Source organism: Sciurus vulgaris (genome assembly GCF_902686455.1).
Source record: "Sciurus vulgaris genome assembly, chromosome: 4".
NCBI classification, from domain to species: Eukaryota; Metazoa; Chordata; class Mammalia; order Rodentia; family Sciuridae; genus Sciurus; species Sciurus vulgaris.
Genome location: NC_136464.1, coordinates 1134406 through 1156064, shown reverse-complemented (window position 1 = coordinate 1156064; position 21659 = coordinate 1134406). Strand labels below are relative to the sequence as shown.

The window sequence follows — 21659 nt, the reverse complement described above, 5'->3', positions numbered from 1 at the left end:
CTCGAAGACTGAACTCTGCTCTGAGAGGAGGACAGAGGAAGCAGGCCCTGTCTGCGGAGGTGGAGGCTAGGCACAAGGCGAGGGACCTGGGCCTGGGTGTCTGCTGGGGGCCTGGTGAGGACACAGGAGGAATGCCCTGGCTTCATCCTCCTGAAGCAGAGTGGTGGCTGCAGGTGCACCCGGCACCACAGCAGGGTCTCATCCGTCACTGCCCAGTGTTCCAGAGGAAACACTGTTCCTGGACAGGTGTGCCTCACCATGTGCCCAGGTGTGCCGTCACTGCAGTCATGTGGGCAGTGCACAGCCAAGTTCTGTGACCTCTGCTCCCCTTGCCCTGCTCAGCTTGCCTTCCCTGAGGCATGGCTCCTTCCTCCCCGTGCCAGGGCCTTGTCCTCTGGTTCTGATCTCCGGGCCTCCTGGCATGCTCTCCTGGCACAGCTCTGGAGAGGACTGCTATGGCTGAACCTCAGTCACTTCCCCTGGGGAAGGCTGAGTGCCTTGGCATCTGGGGATAAAAGACCAATGCACATATTTTGCCTGTTATCTTGGAGCCCTGCTGCTGGCTGCCCTTGCAGAACTCACCTGGGTGGGGCTCTCTGTTGGTGGCAGGCCCTGGCAGGGCACTCCTGGGCCTTGCCTGTGGCTGGGTCAGGATCTGATACAGGGATTGACATGTTTCATAATGGGAGTCTTGCCTTTGATAGCTGAAGGACTTTGGAGTGAGAATTCAGCTGTTGTGGAGGCCAGGTGCAGAGGTCCAGGCAGGGGCTGGTCCCTGCAGCTTGGCTTCTGGTTGATAGGACTCTGCCTGGGCCCAAAGGAGCCTGAGGCCTGAGGGCCAGACCTGCCAAGAAGTCTTCCACCATTGTCCATGCTTTGTGTGTTCATTAGGTCTATGAACATAGGGTTGTGTCCACACAACCTATAGGTTGTGTCTTGCCATTGGATCGTGCTGCTGACAATAGGCATGTGCAGGTTTCTGCGTGGAACGTTTCACTCCTTGGGTGCGCAGCTGGGTGAACTTGCTGGCCAGTTGGTACTCTGGGTCTAGCATTTCGAAGAGCCACCAGTGTTCCCTGCAGCAGTGTGGACAGACTCCTGTTCCCTGGCACCACTGCCAGCTTTTGTTGTAGCGTTCCAGGGGTTGTGTAAGCCCCTGGTTTTGTATTTTGTCCATGGCTAATGATTGAGCCTCTGCCTGGCCATTCTGTTCAGATCCTTGCCAGCTCCAGTTTGTCCTTTTGATGCCTTGCTGTGGCTCTCTGGGGTCAGAGGAGGGAGCTGTGCCACTGGTGTGAGGGCCCAGGAGCCCTCCTGGGCACTCTGCCAGTGGACACCCCAGTCTCCCTCACACTCTCTGTGGTCTGTGAGAGGTTCTTGGTCCTTGCCAGCTGTTTTCCCTTCACTAATTGATCTGAATTCTGTCTTCTTGATTCCCAGAAACCTTAGAAACACTGGCAACTGGGTGTGGTGGCCTATAATCCTAGCCACTGGGGAGGCCGAGGATTGAGAGTTCAAAGCCAGCCTAGGGAATTTAGCAAGACCCTGTCTCCAAAACAAACAAACAAACAAACAAACAAACAAACAAAAAAGCCTGCATCTGTATTTATGTCTGTATATCTGTATCTCTGTGTATCTAACTCATTTGGGCTGGGTGCAGCTCAGGGGTAGAGCCCTTGAGTGCTGTGCCAGGGCCTGGGTTTGACCCCTAGCACCATACACACAAGAAGCACCAGCTGGCAAATGGAGAAGGCACCCAGGGAAGCAGTGTGGTGCTGCTGGCTTCACTTGTGGGGGCTTCTAGGGCACACCCAGGGGACTGATGAGCCTAGGCTTTTGTGGTCTGGATGTGGGTGCTCAGAGACCTCCCTGCTCTAGGGGCCAAGGTGTCAGGGCTTCAGTCCCTTGGCGGCAGGGGAGGGCATTTCTTCCGTTTTCTGCATTGCCATTGGAACACACTGCATTCCGCACCCGAGGTGTTCTCAAGTATGCAGGTCACCAGTGCGCAGTAGTCCACAGCGGTTTCTGTGGCTCTCGGGACGTTTCCTCTGGCAGCAGTCGCCGCACCCTCTGGACACCAGCTTTCTCCCCCTGGGGCTGATTTCCAAGGAGGCACTTCCCCAGTGCACAGCAGGCTGAGCACAAAGAACTGTCCCTGTAGTTGGCATCTTGTGCTCCGCAGAGTGCCACTGAGTGGTGCCCTGAGCTGCTCTGGCCAGGCTGGAGTTGTGGCCAGTTGCAGGCTGTCACTTTCTGCTTGAAGCAGAAGTACAGAGCTGTCTCCCTCCCCATGACCCTGTGGGGAACAGAGTAGGACTGGTGGGGGGATCCTGGGGCCCTGTGCATACCTGCCTTCCACCAAACAAGGACTGCCCTGCTTTGTGCCCCAGGAATGGCCTTCATGAGGAGTGGGGTACCCCTTGTGGAGAGGGGTCTCTTGGCTCCAGCCCTTTGAGCTGGTGTCTGTGGTCTGACTGTCTCTTCTTTTTTCTTCTTCACTTACAGCCAGAAAACCTGCAGAAGAACTGGCTTCGTGAATTTTACCAGGTAAGAGCTGGAGTGGGCGTTTCTCCAGAGTGCTTGGAGGTGAGCTTCCTGGGAGGGCTGCAGCAGGTCTGTGTGGAGTGCAGGCCTGGCTGCTTGGCTACCCTGGCTGGGCCTAGCAGTGCTGAGCAGGATGGGCTTCCTGTCTCCGTTTCAGAGAAGTGCCTGTCACCATCCCATGGCCAGCCAGGCCCAGGTCCTCTGCAGGGATCACTGTTCACATCCTGGCTTCCACCCAGCCTGGGGTTTCTTCTCGTGGTGGGGGGTGAGTGCTGTCACTTCTCGGGAGGGTCCTGTGGCTGTGGTGTGAGTCCTGGACAGAGGTACTGCTGTGGGTCTGGGCAGTGGTGCTGTTGGACGAGGTGCAGATCCCCAAGTCGGCCACTGAGTGAAGGTTTATTAAGTGCCTGTGTCTCTTTCCTGAAGACGCTGCTTTGAAGAGACATGTGGGGATATGTAGCAGTGTGCCTTCCGGGGGGGTGGGGCAGGAAGATGGACACGACAAGGATTTGGTGGACACAGTGCTCTTTTGTCTGCTGTCTGTGGCGGGGTGAAGTGGGACCCAGGGCCTGACTTTTCCCAGTTTTCCTTAGCTGCATGTGGGCAGAGTGGGACCCAGAAGGCCTGTGGAGGCAGAGGTGTAGGATGAAAATGGGCCTCAGGGCACCTGGGCCAGCAGCCAGTGGTTCCAGAAAAAGAGTTGTAGAGATGGAGGAAGAGGTTGGCAGGTCCAGGGAGACTCAGAGAGGGCGCGGGAGGCCCGTGTCAGCGCAGGTCTCGGGGTGGGTGCTGGGAATTCTTGTCAGTGTAGGGTCCATTGTCAGTCAGGCCTGGGGACCGGGACCTTACCTGCAGGGTGCTGGGGTCTGTGGCATGTGGGTGGAGTGGGATGTGCCTCGTGAATTGCCTCCTTTCTTTTGTTGTAGAATAGTCGCCTTGGAGAGCATTGACCTGCCTCATTCTGTCTGTGTAGTCCCTGGAGGCTGGTTCACGTCCTCATGAGAAACTGAGAAGCACAGATGCCTAAAGATTCCCAGGGTGGTGGGGAGCCAGCCCTGCAGGTGGTGGTGCCCTTCTGTTGGCTGTGAGTCAGGACCAGGGCGAGGCAGGATGATCACCTTTCCTGGAAATGTGGAGAGGCAGACAGGAGGTAGTGGGCCACAGTGACAGGGAGGCTATGTCTATGTGGTGATCGGACCCTTCTTGGGGTCTGGCCATTTTTCAGAGATACAGGGACCCCGTGTGGCTGTTGGCACCCGTGTTGCAGAGAGAGCCTGTGTCCTCAGGGTCTTTCTGTCTGCCTGCTCTCCATGACTGGGTACTGGTTGGAGGCCAGGACCTCCCTGTGCTGTCCCCCAGGTGTGCCGCTGGGTGGGAGATGTGGCCTCCTTTTGTTTGTGGTAGGGGACAAGTCCCTCTCCAGGTGGGGATTTGGCTCTTCTGCAGCCTCTGGTCAGGGTCCTGTGGTCCCCCGTAGATCCTGGAGCCTGGAGGACCCCGTAGTGCCTTTGTCTTCACTGGAGGTGGCAGTGGGTGATACCTGGTCTGCTGACAGAGTGAAGCCTGGAGGGATAACAGGGCCAGCCAAGTCACGGGGTCTGGGCCTTTGTCCTGGAAGTCTTCCGGGGAGGACTGGGAGGAGGTGGGAAGCCCCTTGCGGCCTGTGCCGCCTCACTGGCTCATCTGTTCTGGGTGCAGGCCTCCCTGCCCTGGGTGCTGGCGCATCTAGCTCTGCTGCTGGCTGTGTCCTTGCGTGCACCTTTGTGTAAAAGATGTTGGGCCAGGACCTGTGCCCTTTCCCCACTGGGAGGGCAGTGGGACTAGTGGAGAGCCCACCTCTGCCTGTGGCAGTGAGGATGAAGGGCCCTGCCGTGGGAACAGGGCAGCGTGTCTGTGCAAGTGCGGCATTACGCACACAGCCCACGGCGAAGCCGAGAGCCGTCACCTCAGTCCACTCGTCCACACAGACCTCACTCAGGCACAGCTCGGAGGTGCCCTGACCATCATTCCTCCCTGGCCCCTGGAGCGCCCTCCCCTTTCCTGGAGAGGCTGGGATCTGGAGGGTCGGAGGAACCCTTCGGCCTTGCATGTGTAGGTGAGGTGGGGAAGACAGGTAGGCTGTCTTGCGACCGGGCTCTCGGGAGCAGGGCCCTGCCTGCCTTGCTCAGGGCTGTGTCCACCCTCCTGATGGTTTGCACATGGCGTGTTCCCTGCAGCTGTCTGTTGAGAGTCTTCTGAGTAAGTTGAATGAAGCAGAAAAGTGTCAACTCCGTTTTCCTCTGCTTCTGCCCCTCCAGCCCGAGTCCTGCGAGTGGCTGCAGGAGAGCGGACCTCCATGAGGGGTCGCAGATCTGTGTACTCTCACGCTCCTCTTGCGTTCATGCAGGCTCCCCGTTTTGGTAAACTGAGGTGTCTTTCTGTGTAAATCAATATCCAGTGTGTCCTAAATGCTCGCAGTGTCTCACACCTTTATCTTTATATGTATTTTGGTCTCATTTTAATTTTTGTTCTTGTACCTTTGGCCTATAGCCATCCGTCCTAGCCATAGAAACTTGTTGAGGAGGAACGAGTTCTTCCCATTTTAGCCGTTCAGATAGTCATCCCGATGATTCCTGATGATTAGCAGCACTTGGTAAGGTCTTTTCCCATTCAGTTGAAGTTTGTCTTCTTTCAGGTCTTGATTAAAATCAAGTCGCCAGGCTGGAAGTGATGAATGCAAATGCCAGAAGGGGAGGCTGAGCAGCAGCTCATAATAATCATACCAGGAGGAAAAAAAGGCACAGATAGGTCTCACATTGACACAGAGCAAACTTGTGACTCTGATGGAGCATTTCGTGATATTTATCCTGTATAAAACCTCCCAGTATAACCTGTGTAACCTCCCAGTTTTACTTACTTTCAGGAGGACTGACACAATGTACATCTCAAGTGAAAAACCATTGTCTTTTTGTTTAAATCTGCATGTATGACTGTTTTGGTTATGTTCTCTTGCTAGGTGTTTTAAGACCAAGGTGGTCAAAACTGACCTTTTCCCTATCTACTGTTAGAGTCAGCTGAGATTTGTCAGGGGTCACTCTTGGGAACTTGTGTGGCACCTGCCCCAAGGAGGGACCTTCTTTCCTCCTTTCCCAGTCAGCTCCTGCAGGCCTTGCAGATCTGTGTTGCCTGGACCCAGCACAATACCCTGGCCATCCTCGTTTGCCTGCCAGCTGTTGGCAGCTCCTGTGAGTTGCTCTTGGCAGGCCTCCTTTACCGCCTGTTGCTGTGATGTGGTGTGGCTCCTATGTTCTCTCCATGGGTCTGGCTGGGTCTGGCCAGCCTGGACATGGTGTGCAACCTTCTGTGGACATGTGCCTGCTCCTCTTGGACCCACTCCCAGGAGAGGCGTGCTGAAAGCTGGACGGGGCTGCACAGGCTGGGGTGCCATACCCAGCCAGCTGGTCCATCTCCAGCCCCACTCTGCTTGCTGAGTTGGGGCAGTACCTGCAGCCTCCTGGGTAGCTCGCACTCAGTGTAGGGTGCAGATGCTGGCAGTCTTCACTGCTCACTGTCCACAAATTCATCATGCTGGCCATGGCAGTGGGGGAACGGCTTGGAGCCATGTGGCATAGTGGAGGAGGACCGAGAGAGGCCTGTGCTGGGATCGGCGCCTCGAGAGAGCCTCCTGAGGACACAGCGCAAGGCCTGTCTGTGAGCTGGCACAGCCCCACCAGCTGCAGACTGCTTGAACTTCCAGCTTCCAGAGCTGCAGGAGATGAGTATCTGTGTGAGTGTCTGCGCCACCTGGTGACGGCAGCCCTTGCTGGGCCAGGCGGGTGAAGGCACTGCACGTGCTCCCCCAGGCTTTGGGAGGCTAAGGCTGAGAGCCGCTACTGGCGCCACGCCTGTACTGAGAGGTTCAAGCCTGGCTGCCGAGCAAGGGAGCTTGGAGTCTGCCTTGCTGTGTGGGTGAATCCAGGGTTCAGCGAGGTGAGGGTGCTGGGCATGGGGCCCTGAAGATGGCAGCAAGGTGAGGGTGCTGGGCATGGGCCCTGAAGATGGCAGCAAGGTGAGGGTGCTGGGCATGGGCCCTGAAGATGGCAGCAAGGTGAGGGTGCTGGGCACGGGCCTGAGGATGGCAGCGAGGTGAGGGTGCTGGGCACGGGCCTGAGGATGGCAGCGAGGTGCGGGTGCTGGGCACGGGCCTGAGGATGGCAGCGAGGTGAGGGTGCTGGGCATGGCCCTGAAGTTGGCATCTGTCCCTGTTGGTCGCCGTACTGAGCACCGTGTCTCTGTGGAAGTAGGGTCCCCTAGCCAGTGCTCCTCTGTGCCAGGCTGTCAGTGTAAGTTGGCCATAATTGTGGAATGGATGAGCAAATGAAGGCGGAAGGGAAGCGTCTCCCAGGAACAGCAGTGGAGAAGGCAGGAGGTCCAGGCAGATTGAGGCTGGGGCGAGGGTGGCGGGAGAGTATTGAGAGAGGTGGGGACTCTGGTGGGGCCCTGGGACGAGCCCCTGCAGCAGTGCTGGACACGGACAGCTCACCGTGAGGCTGTGGGCTGGAGTGGAAAGCAGCTGCAGAGAGGGCTGGTGGCTGCAGAGAGCCGGGGAGTGCAGAGGCGGCGACAGCCATGACGCTGTGCGATTTGCAGACTGCATTGCCGATACCTGCCCAACTCTGTTGGGTGTGCTGTGGTATGTGGTCTGATCAGGAATCCCAGGTGTGGGTTGGTGAGGAGAAAGGCAGTGAGCCTCAGGTGTGGGCGAATGCTTTTCTAGAAATCAGTCTCCTAAAAAGAAAAAGAAGGAATGAATCTCCAACAGAAAGCCCTGAAAACAGATTTCCTGCCAGCGACATCTTAGCACCCACGGAATGGCATGACCCTGCCTGACGGCACTTTGTTTCTTTTTAAACAAGATCTCTTGGCACACGCAGACGGAGCTCGGCCCTCCTTGCCCACTGTAGGGGGCAGTACAGCAAGAGCCGCCTCAGGTCCTGACCCTGCAGGAGCCCTCACGTCCTCACACCCCCCTCCTCGTGCCTGTGTCCTGATGGCAGGCAGCGTGGCCACACCTGAAGGTCGTCGTGAGGAGTGTCCTGATGGCAGGCAGCGTGGCCGCACCTGAAGGTCGTCGTGAGGAGTGTCCTGATGGCAGGCAGCGTGGCCGCACCTGAAGGTCGTCGTGAGGAGCGATGGGCTCCCTGCGATCTACCTGGCATGGCCTCAGCCACTGTGGGGACATGGGCAGGCCACTGCTGCACCGTGGTGAGGCAGACTGTCCTGCCCGTTCATGGTCACCTGCACATTTGGGGAGGGGCCCCGTGGATGGAAATGTAGCTGCTCCTCTTTCTGGATAGGCAAGGCTCTTCTGAACTGCAGGTAGTTGAAGGAATCGTGCAGGAAAAGGCAATAAATCTGACTCAGTAAAGCTGGCCGGGTCTGTTCACACTCCTGAAGCCTGAGTGTCACTGAAAGACAGACTGGGAACACGCTGAAGAGATGACAGTCTGGTGTGAACGTTGGAGGAGCCCTTCCAGGGAGGGTGTTGGCCTCAGGGAGAGGCTGTGGCAGGCCTCTCTGCTGCCGTGGCAGTGCCACGTGAGGCACCTGTGCAGCCCCCGGTTTACCGAGAGGCACGTGTAGGAAGGTGAAGAGAGATAGGTGAGCTTGAGCTTAACGGTGCACTTCGTTTGACCCGGAATGTCCACGTCATTCTAACACGTATTTGGTGTGCTTGTGTGCTCCTTTTGGAATCGCATGTGTTTATTACTCTAGAGCACATCCATCTCAGACAACAGGCACAGGACACTCAGTGACTGCTGACTCAGACGCGGCCCGTCTCCCTGCAAGCTGAGCACTGTGCTCCCAAGCACTGTGCTTGAGCTCCCACTGCCTCTCAGGGGAGAGACGTGCATGCATTTGGCTGCTCAGGGCTTGCTGACATGATGGCGTGGGTATGCCCAAGACTGCAGATGGGAAGCATCCTTCTGGAAAGAGTTTGACAGAATACTTCAGGGGTCTCAGGCTTGTTCTTGCTGGGGACAGCAAGGACATACTCCAGAAACAGGCCCCATAGATGCCCACGGAATCCCAGCCCAGCCCAGCCCAGCCATGTCCTGAGGGTTGGGCGTGAAGGACTGTGTGCAGCTTCTCAGTCATGTGATCACCAGCTCTTAATGATTTGGGAGAAGGGCTTAAGTTAGAACATTCTCATAAGTGTTGCAGGACAATCGTATAACATCCATATGCTTAGAAAAGGTTGGTGGGAAGGGTGACAGATGACCTGCTTCTGACGTGTCCCTGTGTGTTCGGAGTCAGCCCAGCCTGCGTATGTGCTCCTGCACTGCCAGGTTCTGCTCAGCCCCTTGTGTGGTCATCCCAGAACAGCTCTGCTGCAGCTGCCCTCCATGCTCCATTCTACAGGTGGGAAAACCGAGGGCTAGAGAGCTTGAGAGATGTGTCTGAGACACATGGTGAAGCAGTGGCCAGACGGGGGGCCCCTGTCACCGTGGTTCTTAGGTGGTGCTTCCCTTGAGCAGTAAGAAGAGGGGGAGGCAGACTGGGGGTCTGTGGATGGACAGGAGGTCACAGGAGTGACGGGCTTGGTACTGTGGAGGCATGGAGGAAGTCCTGGGAGTTGGCTTCAGCCTGGGAAGCAGGGCCCTATAGAGGGATCCATGTGACCTTGCAGTGGTCTGGAAGAACGTGGGAGACATGGGGACTGGGAGCTGGGGGTTGGACTCCCTTCCCCAGGACTGGCAGGTCATTTGCTGCGGGAGGGGGAGTGGGGAGGTTGGGGCCCTGGAAGAAAAAGGAGGGTGTTTAGTTGGACCGTCAGGTGAGGGTGAGATGTGAGGACCCCAGGAAAAGAGGCTGTCCTTGATAGTGCCCAGCAGCCCCGCTGAGAACTCTGGGTAGCCTTTGGAGAGAGCTGTGGTGAGCACTCTCTTGAGTGATTCCTCCATGTCCAGGAAGGGAGAGAGGAGATGGACATGTCTGCTGGAACCTGGGTGGGTCCTGTGGCCCTGGACTCTGGAAGGTGCTGATGGGGTTGGGTGGGCCCTAGGTGATGGAGGTTGCAGAGGTGGGAGGGGCTGGTGCCACAGCACTGGGGGGGCTGTCTCGAGGGCTTGTGGGGGAGCCTTTGCAGCTCTGGACCCCACCATCAGGGGCTCCCTTCCCCTCAGGTGCTCGCGTCCCCTGTGAGCCAGCAGTGGGCACGATGAGGTGGGCCCTCATGGAACTGTGTAGTGGGAGGCTCCCCGGGAGCTGTGAGAAGTGCCCGACTCCTCTTGCTATGCCCGTGAGGGTGAGCTGCTTGCTGGCTTCCAGGTCAGCTGTAAAGCCAGGGCAAATGGCTGGGCGGTAAGCAGGAGGTTCACAGCTCTGCTTGGTGACCTTCAGTTTGATTGTCCTCCCACCTCAGCTGGGGAAAGTGCTGCTCAATTTAAATCAGCGAGTCCACATAGTGCTTCGATGTCCTCCAGCAAGAGACTGTCCAGAGGGCAGTGCGCCAGCCCTTCACTCCTGCTTCTTCCTCTGGCTTCCTTTCAGGCAAGGTTCTTCAAGCTGCCTTCTGCCTGCGAGGAGAGGGGCTCAGCAGAGCCTGGTCTTGCGGAGAAAACTCAGATGTGCTGTGGTGTGGCTACCACTTGTCCCCAGGTGGTCAATCCCATGCAGACCCACCCAGGAGGCTACTGCTTGCTTGCCCTGGCCACACTGCCTAATGTGAGGTCATGGGTCTGTAGCATCCTGTGCAGGGCAGTGAGAAGAATATGCCTGCTGCCCACGTAGCTGGCTCCTTGTACTCTGTGCTGCCTCTGGCCCTGCGCTGGGCGTAGACTTGCAGAGAGGCCACTGGACAGGTTCATGAAGAGCTGAGTCTAAATGATCCCCAACTCGGGCTGCCCGAGCCTGCTGGGAGTCGAGGAAGAGTCCCGGCTGGGACCCGTGGGCAGTGGGAGTGCCAGAGCGGGCGTTCCCAGTCTGGCGGGCGCATCGCTTGCCTCTTCCTGGCCCTTATCCTGACTCTCAGGCTCCCAGTGGTGTGCTCGCGGGCGTAATTCCTTTTTAGGTCACTCTGATACTCCTCTTGGAGGAGGACTAACAAGGCCTGCCTGTTGCTATTTTTAACTCGGCTCTTGGCAGTGTACAGGGCCAGTGGCCACAGGCCTGTGCCACAGGCTTCCTGGAGCCAAGATGGCTTTCTTGCTTGAATACCTGCACTGCGTCACAAGCAGGGGGCTGCTTTTTGTGTGTATGTGTGTGTGAGACGCTTTGCGTTCCTTGCCACATTTCTAATTCACTCTTTTCCAAAATGCTTTCCTTCAGCCTTCCTGTGCAGAATACAGTTCAGGGAAATGATAGTAGAAGAACCTATGTATTTTTACCAGTTGCCCATTTTTTTTCTTTAAGGTAGAAATCTTTTCTTTTTTCAGTAGAATCTTGGTCTAAGACATATGCAGCTCTGGCCATTGACTTCTCTGGTTGTCCAGGGTGCAGAGTGTGGAACAGGAGGGCCAGCACAGGGCAGGGGAGCATCCTGTGGAGGGTATGCAGGTGTGTGTCACTGCTTCCCAAGGCGTTTCCAGCCAGCTGTGACAACTGCCTTGTGCCCCAGTGTGGCCTTTCCCTCCAGTGTACAAAGTGGCCCCGCTGCCAGGCTACTCGTTTTGCCTGAATAATCCTTTGCCCATTGTCTTCCAGGATCCAGAGCTCCTTCTAGTGGCCAGGAAAAGGTCGCCCAGAGCTGCTTTGCTGGGCTGCAGCTGCCAAGCGGCTCTGCATGCTGCTCCCTGTCCTCCTGGTCTGAGGGAGGCAGTGCTGAGGCCAGGCAGCCATTGCCACTTCTCCCTGCTCCTGCTGCAGTCCTTGGTGCGAGTGCTGACGTCCAACTGATGACTGTCCACCAGAGCCCATGCTGAGCGCCTGGTGCCTGCCTCTCATCAACGCCCCACAAGGAAGGCATGGGAGTGGACACTTGAGACCAGGGCACCAGGCACAGGTCCTAGTAGGAGGTGGCAAAGTGAGAATCCACACTGGGTGTGCTCCTACCTCTGTGCCCCCACCCTTCATCCAGTGGCAAGCTGCGCCAGTGCCTTCTACTTGCGGGAGTGGACTGTGGAGTGCTCAGCAACCTGGGGTCCGTCGCTCATTATAACAAGTCAGATTACAGATTCTTATAATTAAGAAAATCACAGTAACCAGAGTAATTGGTGTCCGACTCGCCACTCCCTTGTTGCTGTTGCACTGTGCCTCGTGCCGATCCTGCTTGTTTCTTGGCGTCTGAGTGAGGCAGTACACCACTGCCAGGATGGCCCTGTGTGGCGCCATCATGCTGGTAGGTTAGCATTTGTGCAGAGGAGCATTTGTACCAGGTAGATGCTTGCACCCCAGGGTTCTTGCCCAGAGCTGGTCTTCTAGCCCTTCAGCACATTGCCACTAGCTCAGTGGGTTGGGCAACTGCTGTCCCACCCGACCCCAAGGAGACATCTGTGCCCGGGCAGCGGTTGCTGGGGGTTTCAGAAGGGAGCAGGACTGTGAGCCAGCTACGCCCAGTGAGCACGTGCCAGCAGGAAGTATCACCCTTGCCTTTCTGAGTGCTGGTGCTTCAGAACCCCATTGCAGAGCTGTCCTGGCCCCCCTGGGCACTGGTCCCCTCCACGTCTTCCCACGGAGGGCAGCTGTCTCTTACTCCTGTGCCACTGAGAGTTGTTGCTCCTTCAGTGAAGTGTTCACTTGTGCCCTGGAATTATTCCACAGATTCACTCATTTGCAAAGGAAATTTTTTTTTCTCTGTTAGCCAGTTGTTTTTAACAGCATGTCACAAAAACAGATCTAAAGAGCTGTTCTGCGTTTCCTATCATGTGCAGCAGCTGGGTTGGTTTTCAGCCTGTGCTCTCTTCTGTGCCATCCGTGTGTGCAGAGTCCTGTGTGTGGCATGGCTGTGCGGCTCCTGAGCAGGGTCCCTCACCACGTAGCTGGCAGTGTGTGCATTTCCTCGTCGAGCTCCCAGGCGGATGAGGCGATGGTGATGCCTCCGTTCTTCCCCTCATCAGCAGGAAACTTGGAAAGATCAGAGACCGCCAAGGAAATGCTCGCCCTCATTCAGATGGGTTCACTGTGAAGCATTTGGGGTGGGTTGCCGCTCTGGTCCAAGGCCCTGGCCCCAGAGGATGTGTTTGTTGGGCCTCTGGTTTGTTCTTGCCAAGTTAAATGTTGAGTGTGCTCAGCACATCTGCTTGACGAACTTCAGACCTGTAAAGGGGAGGATGGTAGGACTGTGCCAGGCCCAGCCCCACACTCCGCCGTGAGCGGGCCAGCTCATTTCAAATCTGCCTGCACATGTTCCTCCACCCCTAGTTGTCTCTAAGCAAATGACAGCCTATCACTTGATTCTTAGGTATTTATTTATTTAGTGTCCTGGGGATCGAACCCAGGGTGCCCTACCGCTGAGCTACCCCAGCCTCAGCCTCCTCTGGCATCTTGAGACAAGGGTGCACTGAGTTGCTGAGGCTGGCTCTGAACTGACTTCTGTCGGCCTCACGCCTGGGCATGTTCGTGACCGAATACCCATAGTTACCTCTACAGAATTAGAAGAAGCCCCACAATATCACTGTCACACCCAAAAGGGTTGCAGGTGATGACCACATACCCTCTATTGTCTCACAGCTTCTCAGTTTATATATTAAATTTCATTGCTATGTTGGTAGAAATGACAATCTGTGGCTTCGTTGAGGTATGAGTTTACAGCAAGGGCCTGCAGTCACACCTGCCCAACCCTCTGTGGTCAAGATACAAACGCTCCATCACCACCTGGTCCTGGCCCTTTGCCCCCTTCCCTCCCTCCCTCCACTGATGTCCCAGGCAGCCGCTGCTTTGCTTTCTGATGAGTTTGTGTTTCCTGGGATTTTATGTAAACAGATTGAACACTGTGTGTCCTCCTCCTTGTCTGGCTGCCCTCAGGCAGTGCAGCTGCTCCCTGTGGTCAGAGCACAGTCTCTGCTTTAATCCCTTGAGCCCACCAGGACTTGGTTTGTGGCCAGCACAGGCTTTTCTTGGCGGGTGTACCGTGGGCAGGCTGAGGACGCGTGGTCTGTGTGCCATGGGGCTGTGTGCGACCGCCGTTCTGTCCCGTGTGGGTCCCTGAGTGTCGGGGCTTGGGTGGGGCCGCCTGGACGAGGTGTCACTCAGCCCTGTGATGGTGGGGTGATTGGCTGCGCTGTCCCTGGTCAGCTTCCGCGTGCGTGGCTGGGCTATCTCCCAAGCCTCGTCTCCAATGTCCCTCATCGGCGCTCTTCCTGTCTCCTGGCTGCGGCTACCACTGCCTTCCTGGCTCCCATTGCAGGGCATCCTTCTACTCAGTGTGGCCCTGCCAGGGCGTGTGAGGTCCTGGCCCCGTGCACCCTGCCTGCACTGCCTCCTCCTGGAGGGCCCAGGCTAGAGCCCTGTGGCGGAGCCTCCTGACTATGCTCATGCGGCTAGTGACCACCTGAAATGCCGTCAGTGTGTCGAGCTGAATCTTTGGGTGTTCTCTTAGTTCCAGCTCATGTAGCCACCTGGGCCTGCGGCTGCTGCTGCACAGAGTGGGTCTGGACAGCTGCACTGGCATGAGTCTCGTGTGGTTGAGTTTGGGTCTGCCGTTTCACGACCTGTCTGTATACTCCTTGTTCCTTTCCCCCCATTCCTGTTTTATTTTGAATTATTATTATTTTTTTTTGCATTTCATTTTAATTTTATCTTTTGACTGGCTTTAAAAAAATGTTTTCCGGGCTGGGTGTGGTGGTGCACACCTGTAGTCCCCAGGACTCAGGAGGCCGAGACAGGAGGATCAAGAGTTCAAGGCCAGCCTCAGTAACTTAGCAAAGCCCGAAGCAACTCAGTGAGTTGTCTCTAAATAAAACATAACAAGGACTGGGGATGTGGCTCAGTGGTTGAGCATGCCTGAGTTCAGTCCCCTGTAAAAAATCAAATAAATAAAATAATGGAAAAAAACTCCAAAAAACATCAAAAACACCTTTCAGTGGTTGGTTGGATTATGACACACAGTTAGGCATCACCCAAGGCGGGGCTTCTCGGGGAAATGTGTTCCCAGGTGGTTTCACCATGCACGGGGAGTAGTACACACACCTGTGTATGTCAGCGGGGCAGCGGGAGGCTCGGCGACCATGAGCGGAAGGAGGCTGCTGCTGGGCCGCAGGGCAGACTGCCTAGTTCCGTTTCTTTCTAATGAGTAGGAGGAGTGCCCTCTGGGACGATGGGGCACGTGTGGCGTGCCTGGCCGCTGAGCCGTGGTGCCCGCACATGGCCGTGCGCCACGCCCTGTAGGACTGGCAGTGCAGCCAGCTTGCTCACACCTGCCCATGGACACGTGGTGCCTGTGCTGTGGAGGCCTTGCAGAGGCTGGCCCTTGCGTCTCAAGATAACAGTTGAGCGCAGCTCGTTTTGCAGGCACGCCGTTTTCAGTGCAAGCATGTGGGCCTTGGTGTGCCGTGCCGAGGCCCTGCTGCCACACGGGTTTCCGTGCAGCACAGGCAGGTTCACCCTGAGTGCCCAGCAGGCAGGATCACCACGGGCGAACCCAGGGCAGCTGCTTGTCCCTCACAGTCACGCCAGCCTGCCTCCTCTCTGGAAGTCGGGTTTTACTGGCAGAGGCTGCTTTGAGTTCCTTTGGGACTGTTCCCTCAGAGCCTAAAATGTGCATCTGGGTCTTCTGCAGAAGAGCCCTCCCTGTTCTAGAGGCTCCCCAGAGCCCCAAGGGGTAGTGGAGTCTGTTTCCTGTGGGAATGGCGTTGGCTGGATGTGCACGCCTTGAGATCTTCCAGGGCTGCCTTGTCGTGATGACCTTGCAGGGCCTCTCTGGTGAGGAGGCCGGTGCAGTCCTGGAGTCCTGGAGGCTGAGCCTCAGCCTTCCACCTGCAGGCCCATGGGGTGTGGTCTGGGGCAGAAGCTTCCAGGTTGCTTTCTCTACTCCACAGATATTGCCATGTGGGTGAGCGGGCCCTTTTCCTTCTCTGAAGCTTCCTTGGCAGTCCTGAGAGCCAGCCCAGCCCTGCCTGCCTGCCTCCTCCGGCAGGACCTGGGTGGGTGTTGTTCCTCAGGCCCTTGCTCCTCTGGCTTCTCGCCCCTTGCTCTGTGCGTCTGTGCCGCTGTGCTGCTGTTGCTTTCTTGGCTCTTTCTCTGGCTCTGAAGCCCTGATTAACCCTGGAGTGCTTGTAATTTGCTCAAGGTCAGTCACTACTCTTCTCTCTCTCTCTCTCTCTCTGTCCATTTCTGAGCTGAGTGTGTCCCTGGTTCCAACCCTTGAGTAGTTCTCATTCTGCGTGCAGCAGAGATGGGAGCCGTCCTCTCGCCGGTTCCAGGTCTGGTGTGTGCTCTGACCTGTGAGCAGTTTCTCCTTGCTCTTCACCGTAGCCCTTCAGGGGCCGGTGGGCGGCCTGTGTGCTCTGGGTTCCTGGTGCGAAGGCGCCCTCTGCTGTCAGTCTTCACACCCAGCACTGGCTGGGTGGTCTGGTTTGGGGTTGCCACTTCTCTGACTTCATTTGACCCAGGGGGCTGTGTTGTCACCTCTTCCTTGCTTCTTCAGTATTTTGTTGCGGGGGGGCTGCTGCTTTCTTTCTTTTTTTTTTTTTATCTCTCTCTTCTCTGGAAGCTTTTACGCCCACCCACTCTAAACTGTAGTCCCTGAAGTCAATTCCCGGGAGCCTGTGCCCTGGTGGCCTGGGCACTTCCCGATATTTTCAGATGCGAGACTTCCTGGTGGTGTGGGAAGCTCCCCTCTCAGCGCCTGTCTCCTGGTTCTCCCTGGCTGCCCGTGCTCCTCTGCAGCCTTGCCTGGGCTGGTCTCCAACTGCAGGGAAGCTGAGGCTCAGTGTGTTCCCTCTGTACCTGTTATTTACCAGGTGGTTTGTACATTATGTATGTTGCGTCACACAGGTTTAAACGTTTATGCACACACGTGTGCATGATGTTTGGGGCAGCTTGTCCTCAGCTACCCTGGAGGCTTATCCTACATATTTTAAAGAATCCAAAAAGCAAGAGGTAGTCTCTTGAGACTCACCCAGACCCCACCTTGGTGCCTTTCCTTCATCCTGCAGCTGGGGTGCTCTAGTGTCTCCTCTCCGCAGAGCCCCATGGTCATTATATAGGCCCTCTTCCCTCTGGCATGGAACAGACAGGTCCCACTCTCTTCTGAGCCCAGGTTTTTCTGACGGGAGCTTCAGGGTGACAGAACTGCTTTCCATTGGGGTCCCTGCTTCAGTGCGTGTTGAGGCATTTTCATGATTGACGTTCACCAGTTTGATCATGACATGTGTCGACATGGGTTTTTCTCTGGATTTTTCTTCCTAGGCATTCACTGAGGCTCTAGAATCTGTGAATGTCTTTCACTCAATTGAGGACAATTTTAGCTGTTACTTTTTCAAGTACTTCTTTGCTGCTCCAGGATCTTTCTCCTCTCCTGGGACTCCAGTTATGGTAACGTGCCACTTTATGACATTTAGTTGCCATGTTTCAGCCAAGGAAGGACCCAGGAACCACAGTGGCCCCGTAAGTTATAATGGAGCTAGAGAGTTTCTGTTACCTGGGGAACATGAACCTGGGCTGGGGGCAAGAGAAGAGGAGGCTACAAGAGGGCTACAAAAGGACAGGAAGAGCCCAAGAACAGAGTGCAGGGGTACTGGAGCTCCTGCGGACCTCAGCAAGCTCTGGGCTGGGTCTGAAAATGGCCCAGCCCTGGAAGTGTCTCATTAAGAGGAATGCTCCAGGGCCTGGTCTGGGAAGAAAGCAAGAAGCAAGCCAGGGAGGCTGCATGGACGCAGTCTGAAGAGTGACAGCTCCCCAGAAGCACCCAGGCGGGTCCCTTGGGAGGGACTGCAGAGGCAGCTCTGCAGAGCGGCTGCCCTGAAGACCTTCCAGAGGGGAAGTGGTACAGATGGGCCCTTGGAAGGTTGAGGCTGTGTTGTTTGTGCCTTCGTGTTTAACAAAAACTAAAAAGTTCAAGCTGGCCCCGTTCTCAGCACCGCTGCTCTGCTGGCGTGTGGCTCAGGATTACTCCATGGCTTGAGTGGTTCCTGTGTGGCCTAAACACTCTCCCCCTGGGGTTTCCCATGCACACTCCAGCCTCCCAGCTCCTCCCTGCTCTTCTGGCCAGAGGGTGGTGGTTTCTGTTGGAGTTTGGGCAGTCCATGCCTGCTGCACAGACCAGTGTGACCCGACCTTGGCAGAGCCACGAGAGCAGAAGGAGCAGGGGACTTACCCACAGGGGCCACCCCGATTTCAGCGGCATGGCCTGCGCCTGCTCTCATTGCCTGCAGCGCAGCTTAGGCTGGGAAACCCCTTCGGTGAGGTCTGTCCCCTGCACGCCATTGCTCTGGCCCTGCCTTCCTACGTCTCCTGAACTTTATCTCTGATACCAACTCCAGCGATCTCTTGGGTGTTCACTTTTGCTGCTGCGTTGTCCTTGTTCAAGCCCTCGACACGCTCTCCCCACTCATCTTTTGTGTTGGTGTTTGTTCATGATCAGACTGGGTGCACGTGTCTGCGTTTGTGAATCGCACTTCAGCAGGTCGTGTGCTGCCTCAGCTGCTGTCCCTGTGAGCCTGTGCTTTGGGAGGGGTGGCAGGGTCCCTGCTCTGGAAGTCCGAGGCGCTTCTCCCCTATAGCTGGGCATTCTGAGGAGGCGCTTACCCTCGCTGTCTGTCTCCAGAGTTACAGTGTCGTCTCAAAAACAGGGCAGGGTATGTTCCTGCTTCCTTCTCTTTACGGGGCAGTTCCCCAGACTGTCCTCATACTAGATAGCGTCCTGATTTCAAGGTGACCGGTATCTGGGTTCTTAGTGTGGCCATGTCCTCATGGATATAGATGGCCATTCTGGATGGCAGCAGCTCGTCCTCTAGGGACTGTATGGTGTCAGGCACAGTGACCACTGTCCTGACCAGTGGACATGCCTGACATCTTCCTTCACTCACACAGACCTGAGCCTGCAGATGGCCTTTGTGGGGAAGGTGCCTGATGCCCCAGGACAATTTTCTGCATGTGGTCTTCCCTTGTAGACGTCTGGTGTCTGGTGTCAGTTCACCTCTGGTCAGTGTAAGGAGGGCTTCTCATGGGACCCCGGTAGCACATGTGCTTGGAGACTGGGCTGTGGGTGTGGAGAAGCTCGATCAGCGCTCTGACCTTTCCCATCACTGTTCTCCACCTCCCTCCTGAGAGTTTCCAGATAAAGCTGTTTGTTTCTTCTTTAGCACTGGGGATGGAACCTGGGGCATTCCCACACTAGGTATATCCCCAACCCTTTTTACTTTGTATTTTGAGGCAGGGCCTTGCTGAGTTTTTCTGCCCCAGCCTCCTGAGTACCTGGGACGACAGGCGTGGCCACTACCCCTGGCAGATGTTGCAGTTTAATAATGTAGGTTCCATGGAAGCAGGATGCCAATCTGTGAAGGCTGTTTCTCAGCACACCTTTCTACATACGGGAGACATGATGCTTTTCCTGTGCATTGTTTTGTGCTTTTGAAACCTCTCGGAGGGCATGGGTTGAGGTGGTGCCTAAGAACATCATCATCGCCTATGCATGCATCCTGGGTGCATCCAGGGCTGGGTGGATGTTGGCAGGATTCCCCAGTATGGCCACATGCCAGTGTGCAGGCTTCAGGGCTCACAGTCTGGCAGGAGGGGGAGGTGGAGACCTGTCATTGACTACAGAGGAAGCAAGGTCACCAAGACTGTCCTGAACCCCAGGGGTGATAGTGACTATCCCAGAGGCACATGGAGCCCAACTGTAAGAGCAGTGATGGGGAGACCTGGAGCTGGCGAGGTTGGGCCTGTGGAGGAAGCAGAGCTGCACATGGAGTGGGCAGGTGTGTGGGCTGTTGTGTCAGCTTAGGGCCTGTGCTGACTCCACCAGCTCTGGTGCTCTTGGGCTCCTCCCAGCCTGTTGCTATTGGGCCGTTTCCCACGGTGCCTTTGGTTTTCTGGGGAGCCTGGTGTGTGACATCCAGACCTGTACTCCATGCTTCGCGTGTACACTGCTCCTGCCCCAGCGCCTGGTGAGGTTGGTGCTGACACACCTGTGCTCAGGGGCAGGTGGCAGGTTCTGGAGCTGTCAGTCCTGGGCTAGTCATGCCTACAGGCTGTGCCATTTGCCAGAGTCCCTGTTTTCAAGGAATTATAAAGTTCCTGAGAGAAAGGTAACTGAAAAACAGGGTTCGAACCTCCCTGCCTCCAGAATACTGAGGGTCTGTGGGCTGAGGGACATGGTTCTCAGAAGAAAGGCTGCATGCCAGCCAGGGACTGCAAGAGCATCCTGGTCAGAAGGTCCTGCAGAGAGGGGTGGATTCTCAGAAGAAAGGCTGCATGCCAGCCAGGGACTGTAAGAGCAACCTGGTCAGAAGGTCCTGCAGAGAGGAGTGTGGTTGGAAGGAAGCCAGATGACTGAGCTCTGCTGAGAACCAGGGCAGGTGTGCAACAAAAGCAGAGCTGCACCTGGCCACGGGGTGGACTCTTCAGGTGGAGATGGTGGGTGTGGGCAGAGGGTGGCCGGAGATGCTGCTGCTGTGGGAATGCCAGGTGGCCCATGAATGGTGGCTTTGGACAATAACCACTTGTTGCTCACTCCTGGGGGCCAGGACTTTGGAACTCGCTGGGTGGCTCCAGCGCCAGGCCTCTCAGGACACTGAGGTCAGCTTGTTGGCCAGACTTTGTCCTCTAAGGTTCTGCATTTGCTTGGAGATGGAGGATCCTCTCTCCTGGCAGCTTGCTCACCTGCCTGGCAAAGTCACATGGGCTTAGGGGAGCCAAGGGAGGGGCTGCAGTGCTGGCCACAGTAGCTGTACCCCTCACATCCCTGTATGCTCTTGGTCTCTGGTCCAGCTCACACCTGGGAGGGGACTGGCCTTTCGGATGAGAGTGACAGGAGCTGACAAGAGGTGGGCGAGCCTAGTGAGCAGGCTGGCACTTGGGAGGAGGCTTGCATGCTGAGCACTCAATGAGGTGGCTCCCGTCCTCTGGGAGAGTCTGTGGCTTGTGCCCAGCATGTTACTGTGGTCTTCAGAGACTGTTGTACCAAAGACTGTTCCGTGAGACTGCTTCGTCGTGTTTGATTTAGATGTGGGAACTGCAGCGGGGTCACTTGGTGCAGGATGCAGGACTCCTGTGGCATGTATGAGAATCTTGCATAGAAGTCAGGGTTTTATTCAATCTCTGGTCCTGGGAGCGCTTGCCCACACTGTTGCTTCCTTGCGCGTCACACAAGAGCAAGTGCTCCAGGGCCGTCCTGAACTGGGGGCTCCCATGAAGATGGGTCCACAGGTCCTGCTCTGTGAGCCGGATATGCGGGTGCTGGAGAGTTGGCTCCCTGGGAGTGGGCCCCATCCCTGAGGCGTGGGAGAAGAGTGGCTTCAGTGGAGGTCAGTGTAGGTTGACAGGCTTGGGGGAGGAAATGGAGGATGTAATTCCACTTAGTGTTATCAAAAGTGGCAGAAGAACTGCGGGTCAGAGCAAGTGGCGTGTTAACCGCCAACTGCTACTGAGATGCCAGCCAGGAGTGCCAGACCTTGTCACTTCGGGCGGTGCTGGGGCTTTGCAGGCCTGTCTCCCGCTCCTGCCAGGGCTGCTGGCCTCCTACTGTGGCTTTCCCTGTTTCACAGGGGAGGCTGAGGCCCTGCAGAGCTGCATCAGCACAGCCGGTCGTGACAAGAAAACAGGGAGCCTCGCCTGCAGGCAGGGATGAGTCCTGTGGGTTGCAGGAGTAGATGGCCCAACTGCCTGGCCAGGAGAGCTAGCCCTGCATGTTCCATGGGTGGACGTGGGCTGGGCTTCATCCACTCCTTGACTCACTCTGCTATGCAGACTCCAAACTAGGGTCTGCAGCCTGGGCCACCCTCTGGCAGCCTTCTGAAGACCACCAGCTGGGGCACCCCCAGGCATAGTGCACAGAGATGGGGAAGTGCTAGGCTGTGTCTCCAGTGGCCATGGCTTTGCCCTTCTGCATCCGGCTACCTGGTCTCACTCATCCTGGCCTTGCTGGGCACCTGCTGGGGACTGTTTCCGCCTTCTGCTTTCTCTGGTTGCAGCTGGCTGCTATTGCCTAGTGGTTGGCCTTCTCAAAGGGGCCCTGCAGCTAAGTGCGACCGGCC

At 56.5% G+C, this 21659-nt stretch overlaps 1 protein-coding gene across 3 annotated transcripts in view; it reads left to right on the top strand.

The window, feature by feature from the left end:
- The window catches only part of INPP5A (inositol polyphosphate-5-phosphatase A), a 171275-nt gene that overhangs the window by 46504 nt on the left and 103112 nt on the right, over window positions 1-21659 (top strand). For all 3 annotated transcript variants that reach the window (XM_079138734.1, XM_079138735.1, XM_079138736.1), the window contains exon 2: window positions 2506-2547. In XM_079138734.1, the coding sequence (XP_078994860.1) occupies window positions 2506-2547 (42 nt within the window). The remainder of the gene's footprint in view (window positions 1-2505; window positions 2548-21659) is intronic.